Here is a 21,415-nt window from a genome sequence, read left to right as displayed (position 1 = left end):
CCCGGCGAGGGAACAAAGCCTCAGGGCCACGGAAGCCGTGCTGGAAGCCCCGCGGCAGCGGGCCCACCCCAGAGCCCCCCTCCAGCGCCGGCTTTCTCACCTATCCTTCACCCTTCCTTTTCTTTTTGTCCCCCACAGCCTGAGCTAACCTCCCTGGAGCTGATGGAGGCAAGGTGCTCGGGGGGGGGGCAGGCAATTAGGGAGTTTTTTACTAGGACCAGACCTCCTGCACAGTCTGCAGTAATTAAAAGCATCATGAGGTTTAGGAAGTAGCTAATCTATTGAAGGCTAAAAGCTGGAAGATACGCAGGGGGAGAATCACTCTAAAGTTGTCCTGTTTCTTACGCTGTCTTCCCCTAGACTCTGCTCTGGGCTGATGGAGAATGATTGACTAGCCAGACCTTCAGGTCTAACCTGCCTTGGCACCTCTTCCACCTGTCTTAGGAATGAGGTGTCCGCGATATCCATTACTAAATACTGAATAAAACACGGGCAATAAACATCCCGCATCTGCTTCCCAGGCTGGGAATACATTTGTCACTATGACCCAAGATTCATTTCACAGTGGCGGCAAGGAGGAGGATGACAAGGGATCAGGAGTGAAGAAGCAAAAGAAAAATGTTTACAGCAACTTTCAACTGTTGTGACGATGAGGAAGAACAACTGATGATATGGACGCCCATCACCTGGGCAGGAACACCCTTGCTCCATGAGATGATGCTCACACATACCCCAGTGCCCTCACACCTTCCCCCTCAGGGTTCTGATCCTACTTGGCTTTTTAAGGTATTGTTCCTTATATTGCTCCTTTTGGTAAAATGACTTTGTTCCCAGCTTGGTTCTGCGGTTAGCAGCAGGAAATCAGCTTCATCTTCTAAGGAAAGAGAATGATGGAAGCTCTGCGGCTGCTGGCAACACCACAAGAGCACTGCCAGCACCCATGAGCTTTCTTTTGCCCTTTGGCTGCCCACCTCTGTGTTACGCGGTCCCACCTGCTATTCAGAAGTAGATTAAGCCTTCCTGAAAATGAATAGGTTTAACAGAGCACAAAATGACTTTGAATCCGCCACGTCCAGGACATCCTACAACCTGGGTCCTTTCGCCAGGCTTCCAACAACTGATCATCTAGGTCAAAGCACCTCCAGGGTATGCTTAATGCTGCTCTGGACACGAGGTGAGCAAGCACATACTCTTTACACGTTGAGGTTTTAGTAGGTATGTGTGTATGGGGGAAACAACACTCTATAGGCATCTGTCCTCCTTCCATGCTTGAAAGGAAAAATCCTCTCCTTTCAGCACTGAAGCACTAACTTCAAAATGTTAATTTGCCATCTTTTTTAGTGAAGACAATAGTGAGAAACAGTTCAGCACAGGTACTTTATCCCCAAAACAAAGGCAAATCAGGGCTGTCCTGGAATTTGAAAGCTCTGGGTGGAAAGGATTTTGCAGAGCTTTCTGTTTCTGTTCTATTGAGTGAGGTGTATATACCTGAGAGGGGAAAAGCGTATGTGCAGCTGAGCTTAGAAGGGAGGAAGCTCCTGCACAGCTGAGACAATCGCAGTTGTGGTGCTGGATCAGGTCTTGAGAGGGCTACACTGAACTCCGCTCTTCTCCTGCCGCTTACTCTTGACCATTGCCACAAGTAAGGGCTGAGACTGGGTGGATCAGTCCTAACCCAAAAGATCAAATCTGGTCTGAAATGCAGGAGCCCAGAGCTAGGTCAGCTCAGTTGGGCCCTTTTCTCTCTTTCTGGGACCATCAGATGCAGGAAGGTGCTTACTGGCTTGCTGACTATTGGAACAGAAAAAGGTGCCACAGAGCTGAGGTGCTTTCTTATCCTGACTTACTAAATGCTTGTCCCACTTTCTTCACCCATGGTGATAGCAGACTGTGCTAGGGTCTGCTGATCACGCCTGTCCCATTTTCTGCCTTCCTAGGGTCATAAACAATTGTGATCACCAAATAACTCCAGCTCGTCCCCCTGTTAGCTTAAGCATCCTGTTGATGAATCACAAAAGGGTGACGACAGGCTAAAAAAATTTGAATTGGTTAAAAATTCAGACTCCCTCTGCTAGCAGAGGTGCTGGCATGGTGGCGAGGCTCTCTTGACACACACGCAGCCTGCCTTCTGGCCAGTTACATCTCCTCCATGCAGGATGCTGCATCTGGACTTCACAGCTCCTCTACGTGGCTACACATGCTTTCACAGCGGGATCTATTAGCACCAGCCGGCCCCCCCTTGCAGAGATCTGAAAGCGTGCCACCTTTTGGCACAGGAATGCAGCCTGCTGCCCCCAGAGGAAATAAAGACAAAATCCCGGCCAAAGAGGGAATCATGAGAACAGAGCGAAGGTTATGACTTTCTAAATGTTTATCTTCAGTCTGCATTTGACGTCTGGACAAGGCGGCGACCAGTCTCTTACAGAAACCTAAGGCAGGTTAAACACCACAGAGGAAAACAGTGGCTTTCCTGAGCTGCAGGACAGAGGATGTGCAGGACCCCACCATTCCCCACTCGCAACCTCTGTGGCTGAGGTTTTCATGCCGTGTCCCTTCCTAAGCCCTTCAGATCTGAGCTTTAAGTATGGTCGATACAGCTGCACTTCTTTTTTATTTCTGAAAAGAATGGCTTTCCCTTTGTACTGTTTGCATTTTTGTCATGCTGCTTTTGTTCACTCACCATTTTCCTGAGTTTAGTAAAAGAAGCTGTCTGTGAAAACAAGAACAGAAAAAAAGAAAATTATCAGATTTCCTTTTTTTTATATATGGGGGAGAGATTTTTAAAGGCAGAAAGGGGAGTCTATCAGGTTATGCACCTAAGTACTATTTATGCCCTTGAAAATCTTTTGCTTACAGTGCTTAATTGGTCTGTGCAAATCTATTGCCAGAAGAGGTAATTGACCATTTTTATAGAAGGACCAGTAACAAAAACGCTCCAGGCTATTGTTCTAGAAATTAAAAAAAAATTAGGAATTATGGAAAGAATATGTTTCAGGGCATCAGCCAGCCTCTCCTGAAACTATGCAAATTCACTTGGTGAAAACAACAGCAGACACAATGAAATGAGTTGTATATGAAGAACTGAGATCTCAAATGTGATATTATGCAGAAGGTAAAGAGTCTGTACTAGATAAGTAACAGCTCAATGTGTTATCAAGGGTGCACTTTGATTTTGATGAATGTTAAAAGAACCTTTAGCCTTGAAAATAAAGAGGATAATTTCTCTCTAGGCAATGGCTGCTCATGAAAGTCATAAAATAAGAGCACTGGAGCCCTAATTTTATAGTGCTTTTTAAATGATTTTCAAATGGTCCAGCTGCTTTGTGCCACAATAACACAAGGCAGAGATATTTACGCCGGCGATAATAAGCATGCATCAGCCTGCCCGAGCTGCTCTCCGCAGGCAGCCTGCGTTAGGCGAAACACACGTGGAAAGCTGATACTTGCCAATGTGGATTGATCACAATTACACCGTGGCTAGAGCAATCCCGGGAAGCCGCTTTTTCCACCGGACAACTTGATTGTTTTTCTTGTCTGTGTCTCGCCTGCGAAGCACGGGATGTACGTGGATGGCGATGCTGGTTCTATTTTGACACTTGAGAGCCTGCCAGCTCTGTATGCCTCTTAGGCCATACCGTCCTTGGCAGACTTCTCTGTTCGGAAATAGGAGGGCGAATTCAGCCCTGGGTTGCGCCGCTGGTTCTTGGTGGGAGTTTCCCCAAGGATTAATTTGTCCCCAGCGTTGGTGTTCTGACGTTGCGCTGTGTTATCTTGCACAGAAACGCACGCGTGCAGCAAGTGAACTCTGGGCAAATGCTACGTAGTTCTGCTGAGATGCTGGAATTGCCACCAGCATCTTTCCCCAGGCATTTTACTTCTGCATGTCTAGGACTTAAGTCTAAAACTACGATTTGTTTTCCAGGACTGCTCTAAGATGAGAACTACCCAAGGGCAGTCTAGCTTAGCTTGTCAATTTGGGTAGTCATTTCAAAAGTCAGGTTAGTATTTTATCTTTGCAGTCCCCTTGCCTTTGCGAGACATTGACATAAGACAGGGTACTGGGAGAAACCTGTCTTCTGAGCAAGCAGAGTAGGGTTGAAAGACCAGTTCCTTTATGAAATATTCGTGTAAAATTAAAGAACTTGGCTCTTTCTGTGTTCACTAGTGCTGGAGACACAGCATGGTTTGTGTAAAGAGAATTTTTGTGGGAATGGGGAATTCTGAGCAGGAAAAGAAGGCTAATTTATGGCTGAAAATTTATTACATTTGCTGTAAATCTCAGGTCCATAAAGCTCAGATAGAGCTGGGCAGAGGGCACAGTGGGACGAAGGTACATCTAGAAAGTCCCCGGCCATTGAGCATCTATTGTCACCAGGGTGGGAAAATTCTGTCCCCCATCTGGGGGACTTCTTGTACGTGTTGGACTACATTTTTCCCCCTTTTCATTTGCTGATCCCGATGCAGCAGAACAGGTTAGCATCTTTTTACGTCCAGGGATGTCCTTCAGAGCTTTAACTTTAAACAGGGGCCTATTTTCTCTTGGAGTTGAGTTTTATGAGTTTTAATGAGCAGAATGGACAACAAACCGGGAACATGTCCTAGAGGAGCATCTAGCATATTTGTTGCCTCCATTTAACCAAATGACTGAGGAGTGACTGGAGTATACAAAATTCAGAAACCCTCTACCCCCTAAACAGAGAGGAAAGATAGGTTTGATGCCAAAGCTTTAGGTCATGTTCCTTTCATCTTTATCTCATATTCAGATTGTCTGTCTGACGTTTCTCCCTGTCACTTTTTTAATTTCATAAGAGTTTACATAGGTGTATACTGTATCTCAGTTCAATATCTAAATCCTGCAGCTTGATGAAATTGCTCGCTACTGGATAACTCTTTGGATAGCATTGCCTAGAGGAAAGTGACGGAAGATCATGCGGTAAGCCAGCACAAGGGAAGCAGATCTGCTTTTTCTAAGAATACAGTGAAGCAAGATTTTCCCTTCAAAATAAAAATGAATACATGTAGTGCTGTTCCAGGCTGCACGGAATAGTGCCATGGTCACAGATTGCCTAAGTTCATACTTCTGCCTCACTCGTATCTCATCTCATCTCTGAGAGATCCAATTTACAGCAGCTGAGATAAAGTAGCCTCCAGGGTATTACATTCATCCCTTTCATAAATCAAGAACCACTTTTTGTTACTAGACATCCGAGTCCAGAAAGACAGGAAAACACATGGCATTAGGCTTTGTAAATGGCCAACTGGCATGTCTCTACGATAGCTCTTTGCAGTTTTTGGCTGTTTCTCAAACCAGAAAGGAACAATTTTTGTGTTGTGTATTCTGATGAATCAATACAGAAAAACTTAAAAAAATCAGTGGTTCCCGACTGAGAACTCAGAACTTTCTCCCCACTCACTAAAATACAGATCATTCCCTTCTATAATTGCTTTTTTTTGTTTCTCTCCTGCTACAGAAGATACACTCTGATGATTACCAGTAGACCACGTGTGATCCTTGCCACTGATGTGGACATAGTTTTGTTGGTTACTCCTAATCTTTCAGGATCCTGCTGTCCTCCCACCTGCCAATAGAGACAATGTCTGTAAGTGGATAATTAGGCTTACCCAAGTGGTTGAGTGAGGTTTAGTTAATGCTGCTAAAGTAATTTGTGATCGCTTAGTGAAAGTGCTGTGTAAGAGCAGCGGCTTACCACCAGGAGAGGGACTCACCATTTGGCCTTGTGAATGTACTCGGAGGCGGTACAGAAACGTGCACCGAGGTGAAAGTCAACCAAGTTCTCTGCAGGTATTCCATAATAATGCATTTCCTGGCCACGGACAGTTTGGTCTCCTTTGCTTCCCTATGCAAAATGTGCTGCATTCAGTGCATGGGTGACATCAAGCCTCCTCAGGTCTTCCTTGTTATGGGCTATGGAGCTGTGGAGAATCACGTACGAAAGCTCACAACAAAAAGCAACTCAAGGTATCTTGTTGCCTTGTAATGTGTTCCAGTCTGTAGAGCCCAGTGCCCACCGCGCTTTGAGACATGTTGTGTAAGAAAGAGTAATGTAGTAAAAGACAGGTAAAAGGCTGTGATTTCTGAATACACTCAAAATTTATGTGGAAAATGCAGAATTCCAAGTTATTTCACTTCTGCAAAGACAGTTTCCTGCCTATAACCTCCTGTAAATTTAGCAAGTGTTACAGGCTCCATTTGACTACAAAGGCATTGGGAATTACTGGCCCAAACACCTTACAAAAATTCACTTCATGAGGTAGCTCAGGTCCTCCTGTAATTGGACTTGAAATATGTATGTTGAAAGAACACACTCAGGTTTTAGCATAGCCTGTAACCATTTTGCCTCAGCCTGTAATTCTACGATGTTTCTTTGCGGGAATGGTATTAGCCTTGCTAATCTGGCTAAACTCCAGCTGATAAGCCTGCCTGCTTAAAATTCAGCATGAAGTTTGATTTCTGCAAGGTATTTTACATCTTGTGCCCTCAGCTGCTTATTACGTAGCACTTTTAACAATATTTTGCCTTTCAACCCAAAGGGTCTTGGCCTTGGCCTTGCGTATCAGCAATGGCTGATAGCCAGACAAATGTTTAATAATCAGTTTGTTGACCACTTCAGAGTCCTCCAGGATGAAAGACATCCTGTGAAGTCAGCCATCCCTACTTTATTTTACTAGAGATATTTAACTTGTTTAAAGAGGCTGATCATCAAATTTCTGGCAAAGTCACAAGGAGAAATATTTCTTATAAAATACAGCATTAATTCTAGATTGATCTTTAATTTCCAAGTAGCTCCTCAGAAACTGCGCATAACTGGTTCCACAGAAACAAGCAGTGACAATTTATGATACTGCTTTGGGTTTTTTTAGCTATGGCACAAATCCTGATACTGGCACGGGTTTGCTCAGTAACAGAAACATCCTCTGTTTATTGACTTCGCTGAGTATTGGGTTGGGCCCTAAATGCAAATCCTCTCTATATTCCCCATTGCCACCTCAGAAAGAACCCAAGAAACCTCATTCTCAGGTGTTGTTCATATTTGTCTTATTGACGTTGGCAGAATAAAGAAAATTCCATCCATAGCACTTGATAAACTTCCAGTTTCACTGATTGCAATCTGTAACTCTGTGTTTAACCTCAGTATTAGCGATCAGCTGTTGCATTAGCAAACAAACCTGTTTACATTTTTATTCCTGTTAGCTGAATGTTCTCCAAATGCATCTTTTCCTTGCTACATGTACACACTGTTGTTATCTATACATGTTTTTTCCCCACCATTTTTTTTTTTCAAGAGACAGAATGCAATTGAAAATAAACATGCAAGAATAATTTGGAGCACATATACCCACAGGTTTTAAAAGGAGGTCTTAAAACTGCACTTAGAAGAATGTCTAAAAGCAAACGATGGTGTTAAGACAATACAATTTCAGTGGTATTTATAGAGTTTCAAATCTTTGCTTTTACTACCTGTTGGGCTCAGTTCTGCAAGTCCTTATTTCTCCAAATGGTTCTAATAAAGTAAAAAAGTTAATTTCCAAGTATAGTTACGAGGTTTAACTGGAAAGGCAAAGGCTGGTTTCCTACTCCTGTCGCCAAAGCAGTTCAGCGAAGCATTGCATGTTGCGCTGGCTTCTGTCTTTTCCCCACCCAGGGCCAGGCCAGCACAACCGTCTTTCTGGCTGCCTACCGGTGCCTACCAGCGGGCAGCCACCCGCTGTGCACCCGCCTCGTCTGCAGGGTGTCACGCTCCCGATCGATTAGAAATGCGGTGAGACTAGGAAGCAGGCTGCAATTTGTAATCCGGGCTTACAAAATCTGGTTTTGCTTCCCCGGCGTCATCTACCTCATTTTTAGGCTTTCCTTTTTCGTAGCTAAAAGAATGTCCGCTTTTCGCTGTAATCAATGGGCGATTAGCCAAAGGACCGTTAGTTCCTCCCGCTTCTCTCATTTAGGAACTACTGTAATTGTACTTTCCAGATATTTCAACAAGTTTGCAACCTGCTGGTGGTGGAAAGAACTCGCTTTGGCATAACATTGGGCTCTAGGCATGTTGAGCGCAGATGACTGCGTGCTTTCTCCACGCTCCAGAGTGAAACAACCATCCGCGCAAGTTTGAGAGACAAACAGTGAAGTCTGCTGTCATTCAGAATATCCAAATTTTTTTTTGGTCAGAAATTTCAACTGCAAATCAAGTTGTCGTACAAACAGCAAAAATTAGAATACTTTTTTTTTCATGTGAACATTTCCATTATAGTTAAAATTAAACTGAAAAATGTAAAAACCAATCGTAGTTCAATTTTAAGCCTACTCAGGATCATGAGTCTGTCTTGTGCTTTTTATGGTAAATGTTGCAACATTTATAAAATCTATATGTTGAATAATTATAGGATAACGCAAAGCAATAGAGAGAGTCTTATTCTCTAATTAATTTTACTCTGTTCTGTAGGTTCTTTCTTTAATGGACAGTCCTTTTGCTTTCTTCTGTGCTAATCTTAAGTCTATTTTAAGGCAAGGAAATTTAACAACGCTAACTAAATAAAGTAGTTGGACAGCATATGTTAACAACTACTGTATTCCCCAGCCCTTCAGAACAGCTCAGCCTCAAATAACACTTACATATTGCCTATGTAGAGATTAGGCCAGTCTTCACCCACGTGATTTAATTCCACCTTGCAGCTGTCCAGGCTCTCTGGCAGCTCCTGGGCAGAGGGAGTGCCAGGCTCGGGGCATTCCTGGGCTGTCGGGGTCTGACCGTCTTCAGGCGCTGACCCCTTTGGTGGCCAGACGTGGATTTAGGCAGGGGAGAGCCGGCTGGATGCCGCCGCTGCAGAATCCACAGGGGAGGTGTGGGGTTTTTTTGCTGAAGCATTTTCCTTGCTGCCGCTTGATGTTCCCAAGCAGGTGGCTGTCTCTAAATACGGCACGCGTCTTGACGCCTCCCTGGATTAGCTCAGCGCTACGTCCCTGATGGAGCGGGGAACTGCCACAAAAATGAGAAGTCTGCATTAAGCAAATCTTATGCAAAAAAAGGGTACTCCCCTCCCCACGTAAGCTATATAGCTGTGCCTGCCAGCACAGAGCTTTCCCCGTGAAAGAAATGTCGCTCAACGCAACCGAGACACAGTCCCAAATGCCTCATGTGACCCAGATCTAATAATAAGCTACCAGGAAAGAAGGGACAGCTCACATCAGGGGCGAGTTCAAAATAGACTATGAGAGCAGCTGTCCTGGGCCTCACCAAAGGTCCATCGAGCCCACTGTCCTGCATCTGACTGTGGCTGTAAGTGGATGCCTACAGAAAGTAAGAACACACAAGCATGAATTACACTGCTTTCTAACACTCTCCCAGCTTCCAGCTGGCTGCAGCTCACGAGCTTCCAGATCTGGATGGAGTTTCTAAGTATTTGTAACCCTGAATGGATTTCTGTTCCGTAAAGTTTTCCAGTTACCCCTTGAACATTTACAGGCTTTCACCCTCTGCAGCATCCTGTGGCAAGGCGTTACACAGCTCACCTAAACCCCCTCCTCTTGTTTCAGACCTGGCTTCTACTGACTTCATCTGATGCCCTCAGTTCTTGTGCTGGAAAATAAAATTAAGGGAAGTTTCCATGGGAATTTTACATGGCTCCCTTCAGGTGACACTGTGGTTTTGTGATTGCTTTAAGCAGATTTAAGTCTGCCATAGCTGTAGCTGGGACAGTCCCTTTCACGGTGCTCTCTGCTCACAGACACACACTCGCAGCCTCCGCTGAGCTGGCACTAGCCCTCATGACCCACTTGGTAAGGTGGCTCAAAAGAACAAAAGATTGGTTTTCAGATCCTTTTCAGAGGAGGTCTAACTCTTCTTTCAGGCATAGTCTTTTCCCACGGGAGGAGCTTGTTCCTGAACCGTATGCATTCTGCTGTGGGCTTTGTCAGATGCATTCTTCAACTAAACACTAAAAAAAAGTTGAAAAGGGATAAAGGAATTAAGAACAGATCGAGGAGAGACCCCATGATAAGGCAAGCCTGGGGCAGGAAGGCCTGTGAGCCTGTTTCGGAGGAGATGGAAGGTAATCGGCTCCTCATCAGGCTGGCAATTCCTGCGGGCTCCTGGGAGGGTACACAGGCACCGCTGCATGAGCCTAGGTGCTCCGGCCAGCTCAGCAGGTACCCAGCTTACCTTTAGGTACTTAAATATCTTTCAAAATGGGACCCTCCCTCAGTTAGGAGTTAAGATTCAGTGCCTTTAGTCTCCTGGGTTGTGTAGACTCTGTTGACAGATGTGCATTTTCTGAACAAAGTGCCCCTGGTGAGGCAGTATTTTTCTTTTGTTTTGGTTCCTTAGTCTAACTTGCCAAACCAGTATTTGAAATACAAGTTTTCCTGCAGATAGTGGAAAACAGTGAAGCACTAACTCCATGTCACATCATGACCTGAACTATGGATAGCGTAAGTGACAGGTGAGAAGGTCTCTTTTCCTCTTAGCACATCACAGCAGACAGTGTTTCTGTTCTATGAAGTCATAGGACTAATTCTACCACTTGTGCTCATGCTGACTGGAATCTTTTTCCCTGAGCAGACCTGGAGCCAAAGTTAAGCTGTGTCTAAGGAAGGGAGCAATACAGGCAGGCAGGAAATACAGGCAACACTAACTCCGCAGGTTGAAAACACTTCTGTGATTTGCCGGTGCCCTTGAAAAGAGTTTCTAACTAATTCATTCCCTCCACTGGGGTGAGTCAGTCTTGCTGCACAAGATCACTACCATGTCATCGGTGGCATGGATGCCATACTGACTCAGCTTCGCTCTGTGCTCCTCTCTTCTCTACCCTGATGAAACAGTACTCTCCCAGGATGAGCAGTATCTCCCAGAGCAGGTACTAATTTACAACAGGAGCAGCTTTCACAGCTGTGGCTTTGTGGGACAGATGTTCAGGGGCATGCAAAGCATTATCCTGATGGGAGGGTCCATTTATCTTGCTCACATGTGTCTAATTCTGCCCAGCCTAAAGCCATTAAGATGCATTATTTCACTCACATGAATTTCAGATTTTTCAAGGCCATGTCTTCAAAAGGTTTCCAGACTAAAATCTACTGTAATGTGAATGAAGTAAAAATTATAATGAAATATTAATTCATATAGATCCCTATTAACTCTAACGGAGAACTTCAAAGCAAACCCAGCTCCTCCTCCACCACTCTGCTGCTTTGTGAGGTATAAAGATTGTCCTACCACTGTTGGGTTTTAAATGTGATTTTTCTATTTGATCTTTTTACACTACAATGTCTTCTCTTTCCTCTCGTCAGTGGAGCTCTTTGGCAAGATTTAGGAAAATCTGAACAGACAGTCGCATAGACCTCTGAAAAGATCTTAAATATGCTTATTTTGCAAAGCATTTGTGTACACTGAAATAGGGAGGCATTTCTACATGCCCATAAGTGCTAGGCAGAATCAGCATTCATGTCATAACCTCTCCAAGAATTATGGAGGATAGGGGGTCTGGGAAGGAAGAGGTTCAACTCACAAGTCGCTACTATTTAAGTCTTCTAATAACCTCGCAAATCTCTTCCATCAGAGAAGAAAATGATCAGAACTGATGCTTCAGATGCAAACAAACAAGCAGAATTGTATTTAATTCATCTGGCAGGGAATGGTTATAAGGTCAGCTAATCAATAAATCAAACCAGTAGCACAGGGCAAAAATAGATTTGATTATCGCTTCATGGTTCACCACAAGGTAACAAGCTAATTTTCAGGCAGAGTGGTAGCATGAATTTCAAATGCTGTTGCTGTATTAAAAAATCACATTGATTTAAGTACCAATTAACAGGCGATAGGAAAAGTGACATCCTTAAAACAGCTTAAAACTAATTTGTATCAATTAAGCCTAGCCACTGATGTAAGCTAACTAAGTTCCTACCTGATGTTAAACCAGGGATGATTCAAAGCCACTTACACAGAACTGATTTGGGATAATTTAGAGGGAGAGTGAACTGATGAGTTCAAGCTTACAAAATGCTTTGAAGACCTGACATCGGGTTTTTAATGTCCTCAATATACTACATAATATACATTATCTTGCTGAAAACATATTTACACAAGAAAAGGTTTGTGGGTTTGCTGACCCCGAGACTGCAGAGGGAGCTGCACAGAAGTTTATTCTGCTGGTGTGGGTCTTCAGGCTGTCACAGCTTTCTGTAACGCTGCAATATTCAGCAGACCAGTGAAAGAGGAATGTTTCTGTAGCAGAGCCTGGTCTCCTAAGAAATTGCCCTCGCCACATCACCAGGCCTGAAACACAAGAAGCTTTTCTTATGAGAACACACACACGAGAACTGTAACCAAACCGAGGAAGCCGGTCATGTTACACGCCCAAGTAAAGGGGACTCAAACATACTGTACAGCTAGATGCAATTATTGAACTTGCCTCTGGCATTAGCACAAACCAGGAACAAACTCGGTCCATCTTAACCCCTCCAGTGGAGTCATCTGGTAGCAGCACGCTGGGCACAGCAGCTCTGCAGCACGCAGTTCTTAGGGTGCTGATGTTGGCTGTGCTGGTCTTGGAGGAACAGAGCTATCAGAATTAACCCATTTACAGTTGTGTTGACTTTTTTCTTTGATGCATAATTTTCTTCTTTTTTTCAACAGGCATTGATCATAGGAAGGTGTATACGCACAGTGGCTACGAAGGCTGAAACTCAGAAAAGTGAACGTAAATGGGTTTGCCCTTTCAGCAGTCCTTCTTTTGCCGTAGCTGAACATCCAAATTTTGCAGGTGTTTCAGAAAGCCGCGATTGGGTGAAATCCATCGATGTTCCTTCACTGTTTTGATGGCTTCAACCAATGGGAGGTGGTGATTTATCATGAGATATGCCAGGACTAGGGAAGCTGACCTGCTTACTCCAACTGCACAATGTACCAAAATTTTAGCTGGTTAAAAAAAAAAAAATAAAAAAATTATAACCATAGAAGAGAAGCAGTACAGTGGATGAAGTTTAATTTAAAGGGAAGGCAAACCCCTTCTGCCTTCTCCAGCTTGGTCAGAGTAACACCGCAGACATGATGTATTTCTTACCCTTCTGATAGATCACATGAACTGCTAACAATTAAGTCTAATTTGCAATTGTTACACTCACTTGTATGAGAAGTGCCGTGAGATCCCAACCTGATCTCAGAAACACTGGTAAATCAAAGAAAACCCTGTTGAAGTAATGAAGTTGTTCTGTTGTGAGCAAGAGGAAAATCAGACCCATTGGTTTCAGAGGGGCTTACTTAGTTGAAGAAGAATGCTAAAATCTGGCCTGAAAGGATGGCGCTAACACATTAGCCACCAAGAAAAATGACTGGCCTAGTACCATTGCACAATAAGGCAATTTGCTGCGACTGTAATTCTCTTTTGAAGGCAGAACTTGCGATACAGACTGAGACAGCTCCATTAATGCCAGTTTACTCATGCTAAGAAATGGTCTTTTATGTAATACAGGTTAATTAGTATTTTATTGCACCTGTGCCAAGAAGCTCAGTCTCTTGTGCAACACGCTATAAATCTCCTTGGGTAAAGGTAAATCTTCTCCTTGGGGGCACAGCCCTGCAGGCCCTGTTCACACAAGAAGCTCCTCTGCAATATATGAGCCTCTTCGTGCGGTTGGTGGCTGTAGAAATCAGAACTTTTGTCTTTTTATTCATCTGTTCTTACAAATACAGTTGCCATAAGAGGGTCTCAAAAGAGGGTGTCCATTTTAAATGTATGTTTTTGCTTCTCCTTTTTTGAACCAGCCTTTCCTTCCAGACATTTTTCTCTCTACTTTGCCTCCTCTCCTCTCTGCCCCAGTCTCTCTCCTGCACTGTTCATCCTTTTTCTCACGTCAACTTTTTGGGACCTAGTTAGAGCCACACACATGTACCCAGTGCTCCTCCCGCCACCCACCGTGCAGGTGACCAGCAGCTGGTAGGAGACCATGGATTGACTTGTCCACCACTGAGCTTGTGGAGCTGACCTGTTACGAGAGGCTGCCAACTCGCATAAAAATGTGACCAATGATAATTTCATACCTCCTGGTGTGTTCAAGGCGTTGTGGATAAACTGTGCCGCAGAGAAAAAGAACTGGCTTATATCAAAGCTTGGGAGGTCATGGGCTGGTACACCATAGTAATCAATGGTTGCTCCGTAAAAGTCCTGGCCTCCGTGGCTGTATGCTGTGCCGTGGGCAGCATTTAAAACATGGGTCACACCCATCTTCCACAAAACAAATCTGTTGTGAGCTGTTACTCTAAGGAAAAGACAAGGACAAACAAATTGAGAGGGGTGCAGAGATATTCACGGAGCAGGAGAAGCTCTGCGATTGCATCTCCCAAGCCATTTGCTGGAGCGCCAGCCTGTGCATTGCTTCTAAAGGCTAACCGAGAAGCAAGCATCGGCTTAGTCATAATTTTATCTCAGAAACCGTGCTGTCTGCAATGTAAATGACATCAATTAGCAAAACTATGAGCTGTCTAAAGCCACACCTATGAGGCATACTAACAGACAGAAGGTATGGTGGAGGTGTGTCCGTAAATCTGTACTTACAGGTCTCCTAAGAAGAGATTAGGCCATACTTCATCAACGTGGTTGCAAGAGGGCCGCCCGGTGTTCAGGAGCTGCTCGATTTCTTTAAGGGAGGGGACGTCCCCCGTGCATGCCCCAGTGCCTTCGGGTCCCCGGGGGCCCAGCGCCTCCGACCCAGACATGCCGAGAGCCAGGGAGAGACCCCGCTCCCACCGGCCAGAGACACGGCGCTGCGCGCTGGGGTGCTGCCAGCCCCCGGGGCGGTCACGGGGGAGGCCGGGAGATGGGCTGAGGCAGGTGCCGGGCAGCAGCTCCCACCGCCAAGCCACGCTGCCCCCGCGCTGCGGCATCTCCCGAACCCCTCCCCAGGGCTGGCCCCTCGCCTGCGTGTTGCCCTGACAGACACAGCCAGTTGAAACGGATGCATGTACCAAACCAGGCCTTACTGGTTCCTTACTGGTTCCACACGGGGGAGGCCGGGAGATGGGCTGAGGCAGGTGCCGGGCAGCAGCTCCCACCGCCAAGCCACGCTGCCCCCGCGCTGCGGCATCTCCCGAACCCCTCCCCAGGGCTGGCCGCTCGCCTGCGTGTTGCCCTGACAGACACAGCCAGTTGAAACGGATGCATGTACCAAACCAGGCCTTACTGGTTCCTTACTGGTTCCAGTCGGCTCGCCACTGCTTGTCCCCAGAGCCGCACTGCTCTGCCGCACAGCAGCCTCGGCGCCGGGGATGGCAGCAGCCCCCTGCCCGCAGGACGCCCACCAAGACACGGCCGTGACTGCCCTCAGCAGTGTCCTCGATGCAGCAGCAGCAGTCAGCAAGATCTGGCCGTTCATCACAGGCGCTTAAAGGCCCGATAAGGGAAAAATAGAAACCTGTCCAGTGCAAGGGGAATGGCAACTATCTCCCAGTAACAACTGTCTCCCAGTTACTTTGAGGTGCTTAAAAACATAGCTGCGAAAGGGTCAGAAATGCACCAGCAGGTCCTACTGACACGGTCACCAGGAGGTTAAACACCAAGTGGATGATGATGTCTTGCCTATCACCAACGATCTAGAGAAATGTATTTCTTGAAGCTACTGTTTTTTCACCGAGTAAAATTATCTGAGCCTAACTGTATGTTATACGTTTAACCTTTTCTATTTCCGTTACTGCTTTCACCAATGTGTTAATACAATACACCTGCCACATATTGTATGATACCTCCCTCTGTTGAAAAGAGAACAAAGAACGTGAGTATAATGGTTGTCAGGTGAAACTTGTAAGCCACTGAGTTAGTTTATATAGGTAAGCCACTCGTTGGAGACCCATCATGTCAAATTGTAATATTAGTGGGTCCTTTCAAGTACAGCAGTGCCTGTGCTTCTGGTCTGTAGGATGTGCAACTCCTGGCAGGGGGCTGCAAAGCTGTCAGTCATGGAGCTACAGGGCAAAACACATGAAATGCTGATGCTCTTTGTAAGCCTGGCAGCTGACATGCAGAGCACAGTTCCTCTACCAAAGGAGTCTAGAAGAAAAGGTGACCCAAGAGGAGAAGCTTGCCGTTGATATTATCCCCTGCAGAAAAAGGGTGATGAATGGAAAGAACCCTTGGTCAGGTCTGAACCACCTTTATTCCACGCGCACTGATTTACTGTGATGGAGAGAGGGTTTGCTTTATTTCATTTTATCAAGAGACATATCATGGAGAGCTGTTTGAAACCAGGTATTAAAGTCTGGACTAATTAACTATGCTTAGGAGTAGTCAGGGTGAGAGACCACCCTAATACAAGGCAATAGTTTCAGCATCAGAGGGCAAAAGTTATATGCAAGGAAAAAAAAGTGACTTTGTTTAGAGTCTTTCATGAAACAGAAATTGTTGAAATTCTGTGGATTTAGAGAATAAACTGTTTAAGAGCCTCCTGTATACAAAGAGACTGTTAGTTCCCACTGCCATGTATGTTCCAGCCTAAAAGGTGAAATAAAAGAAACTGCAAGCAACAGAGCTGCAGCGCTTATTTAGAGAGGGCAGTGGGACATGCAGCCAGGCTCTGCCGTGAGCGAGGCAACCAGCTGGCCAGATCCAGCAGAGCAGAGAACCGCAAAAATGGTTAGTTATACTTCAAGTGCTACGTGTATGTCCTTAATATGTTACCTTGTTTTTCTCTTTTGTTCTTCTTTTTTCCTTCAGTAAACTAGTACTTTTTAAGCTGATTGATTTGTGCTCATGAATGAAGAAAACTGAGTAGGTGAAGTAGTTTAGTTTAGTTTACTTTTCTCAGGTTTCTGGGTGGAGGCTCAAGCTGAGGCTTTACTAGCAGGTTTTTTTAAATGTAAGCCCAGCCCTTTTGTTGCCAATCAAGTTCTGTCAGAAATGTGACACTCCTGTTTAATTCTGGCCCTTTTCAGCTATAAAACTTTTATTGGCCTCTACCTCAAATGTACTGACTAAGAATTCAGAGTTCATCTGCGGCATGAAAGCTTTTGAGCAGAAAAACATGAATGCCAGAAGAATGATCTCCAAGTCCTGTGTGCCTCCAACAGTTGCATGGCATACGTCCATTTGCTTCACAACTCTGGCCTTCCACCTAGCATCTTCTAAACATTTAATAGTCTGTAAACATGACTTTGGTAAAGCTGTGTTACTGACTTTTTTTGCCAGGAGCTGTCTTTGACACAGACAGGAGGCAGAAATCTGGCTTTCAGACCAGCTCCATTACACATTAACCCACAGGACGTAACCTCACTAGAGAGAAGACCATCTCTTCCCGCTCCGTGTTCTCCCTTGCCTGCCATTCTGCCCATGGCACTGGGCTCGGATGTCTCAGAATATACCTCTCCTTCCATGTGTTTACACAGGATTTAGCCATCAGGGCTGTGGGTCAATCCAGGACAGTCAGGCTCTCCTCTACTGAGACATACCTTGACATGAAACTCCTGGGAAGCTGGAGATCCTTCTCAGCAGAAGTGCTAACTCCCCTAAGTGAAGCTGAAGGCTTTGTTCTATCATCTCCTTGCTCCTGAAACACTTGGGGAAAGGCCACAATTCTCTGACTCCACTGTGAAGAATTGTTGTATTTGGCAGGACATTCCTTCCAGGTGTAACCTTTTGTCCGGATGGGTTTGGCTCTCCACAGCTTTGCTTCTTTCCTGGCCCTTTTAAAGCTACTAAGGATGGATGTAAAAAGCAACAAACTGATATATGGTCACACTGAATAGAGGCAAAATCAGCTTTCTGTGCAGTAGGGACTTTTTGAGATTCCAAGAATTTGGACATTCTCCTGATTGTTGGGATGGTGGGCAGCTCTAAGCCAAACATCTGTGTGCAATTACAGATGATCTTAAAATAGCTGCTCTTTCAGTTGAAATTAAAGCATGATTAATTGCGGAACACCCAACAGAAGGCATCCTTTTAATCGGTGGACTATGCCTTTGTGATTACTTTGTAGGTAGTACTTGGTGCAATAACCTAAATCAAACATTCCCTGGCTAGTAACGTATTAGGTGGCGACAGTGTGAACTGCCATGGAGTGCTCTAGTTGCACGTAACGTGGCATTACCAGGAAAACGTGCAGCGGTCGAAAACAGGACATTCACAGAGGCTCTTCTATTGAAAATACTGCTATCGGTACTAACTGATGCTGCGTCTGCGACAGCCTTCCATCTCTCTAGTGAAAACTGGGCCAGAATCAAACTCCTTTCACATATCCGGAAAGAAGAAAGTTTTTTATAGTGAAAATGTTACAGCATGGAAGTTCAGCTAGCTATGATTCTACGGATACAGTCATCTCCAACTGCAAAAGATCTACTCATTTCACTCATCAGCCTGTTTTGGGGATTTGATTTTTGGGATGGTTAGCTATTGAAGAAGAATTGAACTAATTGAACTCTGGTACATTTAGGTCAATACTAAGTGAGACAGTTTTCTAGCGTTCCACAACATTAACGTATTTTTAATATATGGAACAATTTTGTCTGATTAGCACATGGAGTTTACTCTTTTTTTTTTCTTTCTTCCCCCCCCCCCTCTAATAAGCTCGTTTTCTGCCTTGAAAAAATAATTATGTTTCACTAATTTGATTAGTTCTTAGGCATTCAGTCCCTTTTTCTTCCATTATGGGAGTAAGAAATTTGAAGGTAAAATAGATGCTTGAAAGTTCACACATGACTGATCTGAGTATGCTTCAACTGACGTACAGAGATTACAAAGAAATTATAAGGCAGGACCTGATCTGTAAAAACATGAGATTACCAAAAAAACCCACCCCAAAACCCAGAAACAGAAAAAAGCATGGTTTAGATCAATTAGCACTTCTAGTGAAAGATCCCCCCCTTGCCATGCTGTATTCTTTGCTGGAAGAGAATTTACTAAGTAATTCATTCTCTATGGGGCCTTTCTCTCCTGCATACGGTTTTAAGCTTTATTTGAGATAGATTGATTATTTCAAATTATTAAATGCCAATAGTATTACTTAATGACAGAGTGTTTCAAAAAAACCAAACATCATTACATTAAGACATCTCATTTTCCTTTGCTATATAATATATTGTAACTACAGCTAGTTGGGATATTTCAATATAAATTTCCTTTTTTTTTTTTAATTAAGTGTCAGCCTGAACATTGAATCAATATAACTATGTGAATTGAAGAAACTGTTTTCAATCTAAAGATGCACCCAGTGTAATTACACATCTTAAAGACTTTTTTTTCTTGGCAATCTGCAGTAGTTTTAAAAATATCTGTAACATATCATTTGTCGTAACTTCTCAGACTGACATGTCAGCATTGGCGCTGCCTGTCAAACTCACATCCGTGCATTCATGTCACATGGCATGAAGTGACATAACTCAAAGTGACGGAATGAGGTTTGCTGGAAATTTCTGTTAAATAAAGCACAAAATATTTAGATAATTCACCCTTTTAAAGAACATCAAATGTTAGTACGGAGGAGTGGTTTTCAGCTTTGAAGTGCAGTGGCTAAGCAGCTATTACATGTCTACTTTCATTTAAGAGTTACAAGTTTTAAATTGTGCTCTTGATCACTTTTCTGTGCAAGCTAATTTGATCATTTTAAAAATATTTGTTAGGTGATGAAACTAGACAGAGCAGAAAAATGCCATTAGCAGTGACAACTTCAGGTATAAACCGATCGGTCGAGGCTTTCTCCAGTGCTGAGATTGCCAAATCGCTGCTGCAACCCAGCCCAGCAGCCCCCATAGCCAGGCACGGGGCCAGCTCCAGTGACGCATGGCCAGGCTCAGTCCTCTCCGCTTTTACTGCGGATGCGACTCTTGGCCCAGGGTTCACTGCACGGCAATCTGTTGCTGATATAACATTCCACAGGGCCTGTGAACTTCAGATACTCCTGGATTCGCATGTGTTATATAATTACGGCTCATTTTCCAACCTGGGCTTCTAAAGTCTGGAGGCTGAATTTGGGAAGTCGTTTGTAGGTGGATTGCTGGCCTTGCTATAAACAGCGTAGGGAAACAGGACGAGGAAACTTCTGCTTTCATTTTTGCTTCCTTCCTGCAATCTGGTGAGCTGGTGGACTCTAGTGCATGTTTATGTTAAAAAACCACACAACAAAGCCATAGCACTCTGAACACAGCAGCACTTTCCCGGCACCTCCCATGAAAAGGCTAAGAATGAGATGCCGAATGGTGAGTTAGCTCCAGGACTGCGCTCAAGACACTGACACGGTGACCTGTTCTGTCATGAGACAGCTCTGTAGCTTGCTACAGTTATTTTTGCAGCAATTTTTAATTTCAGTTTTTACTTATTTTTACATTTTTAGCTTAAACCAGTTTCTCAGATACAAGCAAACGTGGCAATGTATTGTAAATTGTACCAACTTGGCACCTGGAAGCGTGCAGAAAGTTGTGATTGACTGGCAGCTGGTGAAGAAAAATTCATAGCAGAAAAAGCGAAGAATGCACATAGTAAGGAAGCACAAAGTCTTGTTTAACTAAATTGCCTTGCTCTCCTATAATTTTGTTTTCCTTGTCAGATAACTGCTAGTTATTTTGAATATGAATATGTGGACCTGGAGTAAGCAAAATTACTTCAACTTTCAACCAGCTTTATTACCAGGTCCATTATTAACAGGAAGACAATGTCCATTTGATTTTTTTTTTTCCCCCCAGATTCATATGTATGCGTTCTACGGATTGTCACTGATGAATTCAGACTTGTCAGTTTTTCATCCAGTGCACATAAAGGTAAAGAAGGGGAATATTGTGAGGACTGAAACTGCACAAATTCCTACACTGTTTGCAGAGGCTGCTAAACTGGCAAAGAAAGTGGAACATTCCCTCCAGCTTCAGCAACTCATTTGGGAAACTACACAACATTTGATGTAAAAAACAAGAGCAGGATGGAACAGACTGCTTAGAGATAAGCAACTTTGAAACAGTATCAGGGCACATGGCAATGAGCAGAAGTTCCTACAGCTTGTTTCTGTTCTGAATATCCAGTATTCGATCTATTTAACATGTATGTAGCCCATTACAATTGAGATTGTACAATCGTGAACATTTGCATTAGATTGCTCGATGACTTGACAACTTGACGTAGCTTTGAAGCATTTTGAAATGCAAAACTTTTTGTTGTTTCACTGTAGCTGCGCATGCAGTAAGGATTGCAAAAGATTCTTTTTTTTTTTTTCCTCTGTGAAGAAAGAAGACAAGGCCAAATTCTCTGAAAAGGCTAGTGTCATTAACTTAATGGAGCCACATTGGCACCTGCTTTTTACTTCAACTGAAGCTACAACTTAGACTTGTCTTGGACCTCATAGTAATTACATCATCAACAAAGCAAATTCTGAATGTTCTTCAGACTGCATTATGCTGCTGCAAAGGGCTGGCTGCTACCCCCGCCACCCGCCCAACAC

The 21,415-nt window shown here is 44.2% G+C and overlaps 2 protein-coding genes across 2 annotated transcripts in view; both read right to left on the bottom strand.

Annotated features, from left to right (window-relative positions):
• The window catches only part of LOC103897582 (dual specificity protein phosphatase 13-like), a 24,627-nt gene extending 15,112 nt beyond the window's left edge, over window positions 1–9,515 (bottom strand). The window contains exons 1-3 of the mRNA XM_009277638.2: window positions 8,630–9,515; window positions 5,728–5,934; window positions 2,681–2,710 (exon numbers count right to left, since the gene is read on the bottom strand). The gene's annotated coding sequence lies outside the window, so the exon portion shown is untranslated. The remainder of the gene's footprint in view (window positions 1–2,680; window positions 2,711–5,727; window positions 5,935–8,629) is intronic.
• Window positions 9,516–11,602: 2,087 nt separating this feature from the next.
• On the bottom strand, window positions 11,603–14,781 carry LOC103897584 (dual specificity protein phosphatase 13-like). The gene is made up of 3 exons (XM_009277641.2): window positions 14,563–14,781; window positions 14,049–14,266; window positions 11,603–12,926 (listed from the first exon to the last, which is right to left on the bottom strand). Exons 1-3 carry the CDS (start codon window positions 14,721–14,723, stop codon window positions 12,727–12,729), a joined length of 579 nt encoding a protein of 192 aa, XP_009275916.1. The 5' UTR covers window positions 14,724–14,781; the 3' UTR covers window positions 11,603–12,726.
• Window positions 14,782–21,415: the final 6,634 nt, after the last annotated feature.

Source organism: Aptenodytes forsteri, unplaced genomic scaffold, assembly GCF_000699145.1.
Source record: "Aptenodytes forsteri isolate BGI_AS27 unplaced genomic scaffold, ASM69914v1 Scaffold15, whole genome shotgun sequence".
NCBI classification, from domain to species: domain Eukaryota; kingdom Metazoa; phylum Chordata; class Aves; order Sphenisciformes; family Spheniscidae; genus Aptenodytes; species Aptenodytes forsteri.
This window is presented reverse-complemented; position numbering and strand designations above follow the sequence as displayed.

What these genes read in the sequence shown, in the direction of transcription:
- LOC103897584 (XM_009277641.2), bottom strand. Translation starts at nt 14,723, where the DNA reads ATGTCTGGGTCGGAGGCGCTGGGCCCCCGGGGACCCGAAGGCACTGGG. An exon ending in AATCTCTTCTTAGGAGACCT is followed by an intron (nt 14,267 to 14,562) that starts GTAAGTACAGAT and finishes TCTTTTCCTTAG; the next exon opens with AGTAACAGCTCACAACAGAT. An exon ending in CGCCTTGAACACACCAGGAG is followed by an intron (nt 12,927 to 14,048) that starts GTATGAAATTAT and finishes TTTTTTAACCAG; the next exon opens with CTAAAATTTTGGTACATTGT.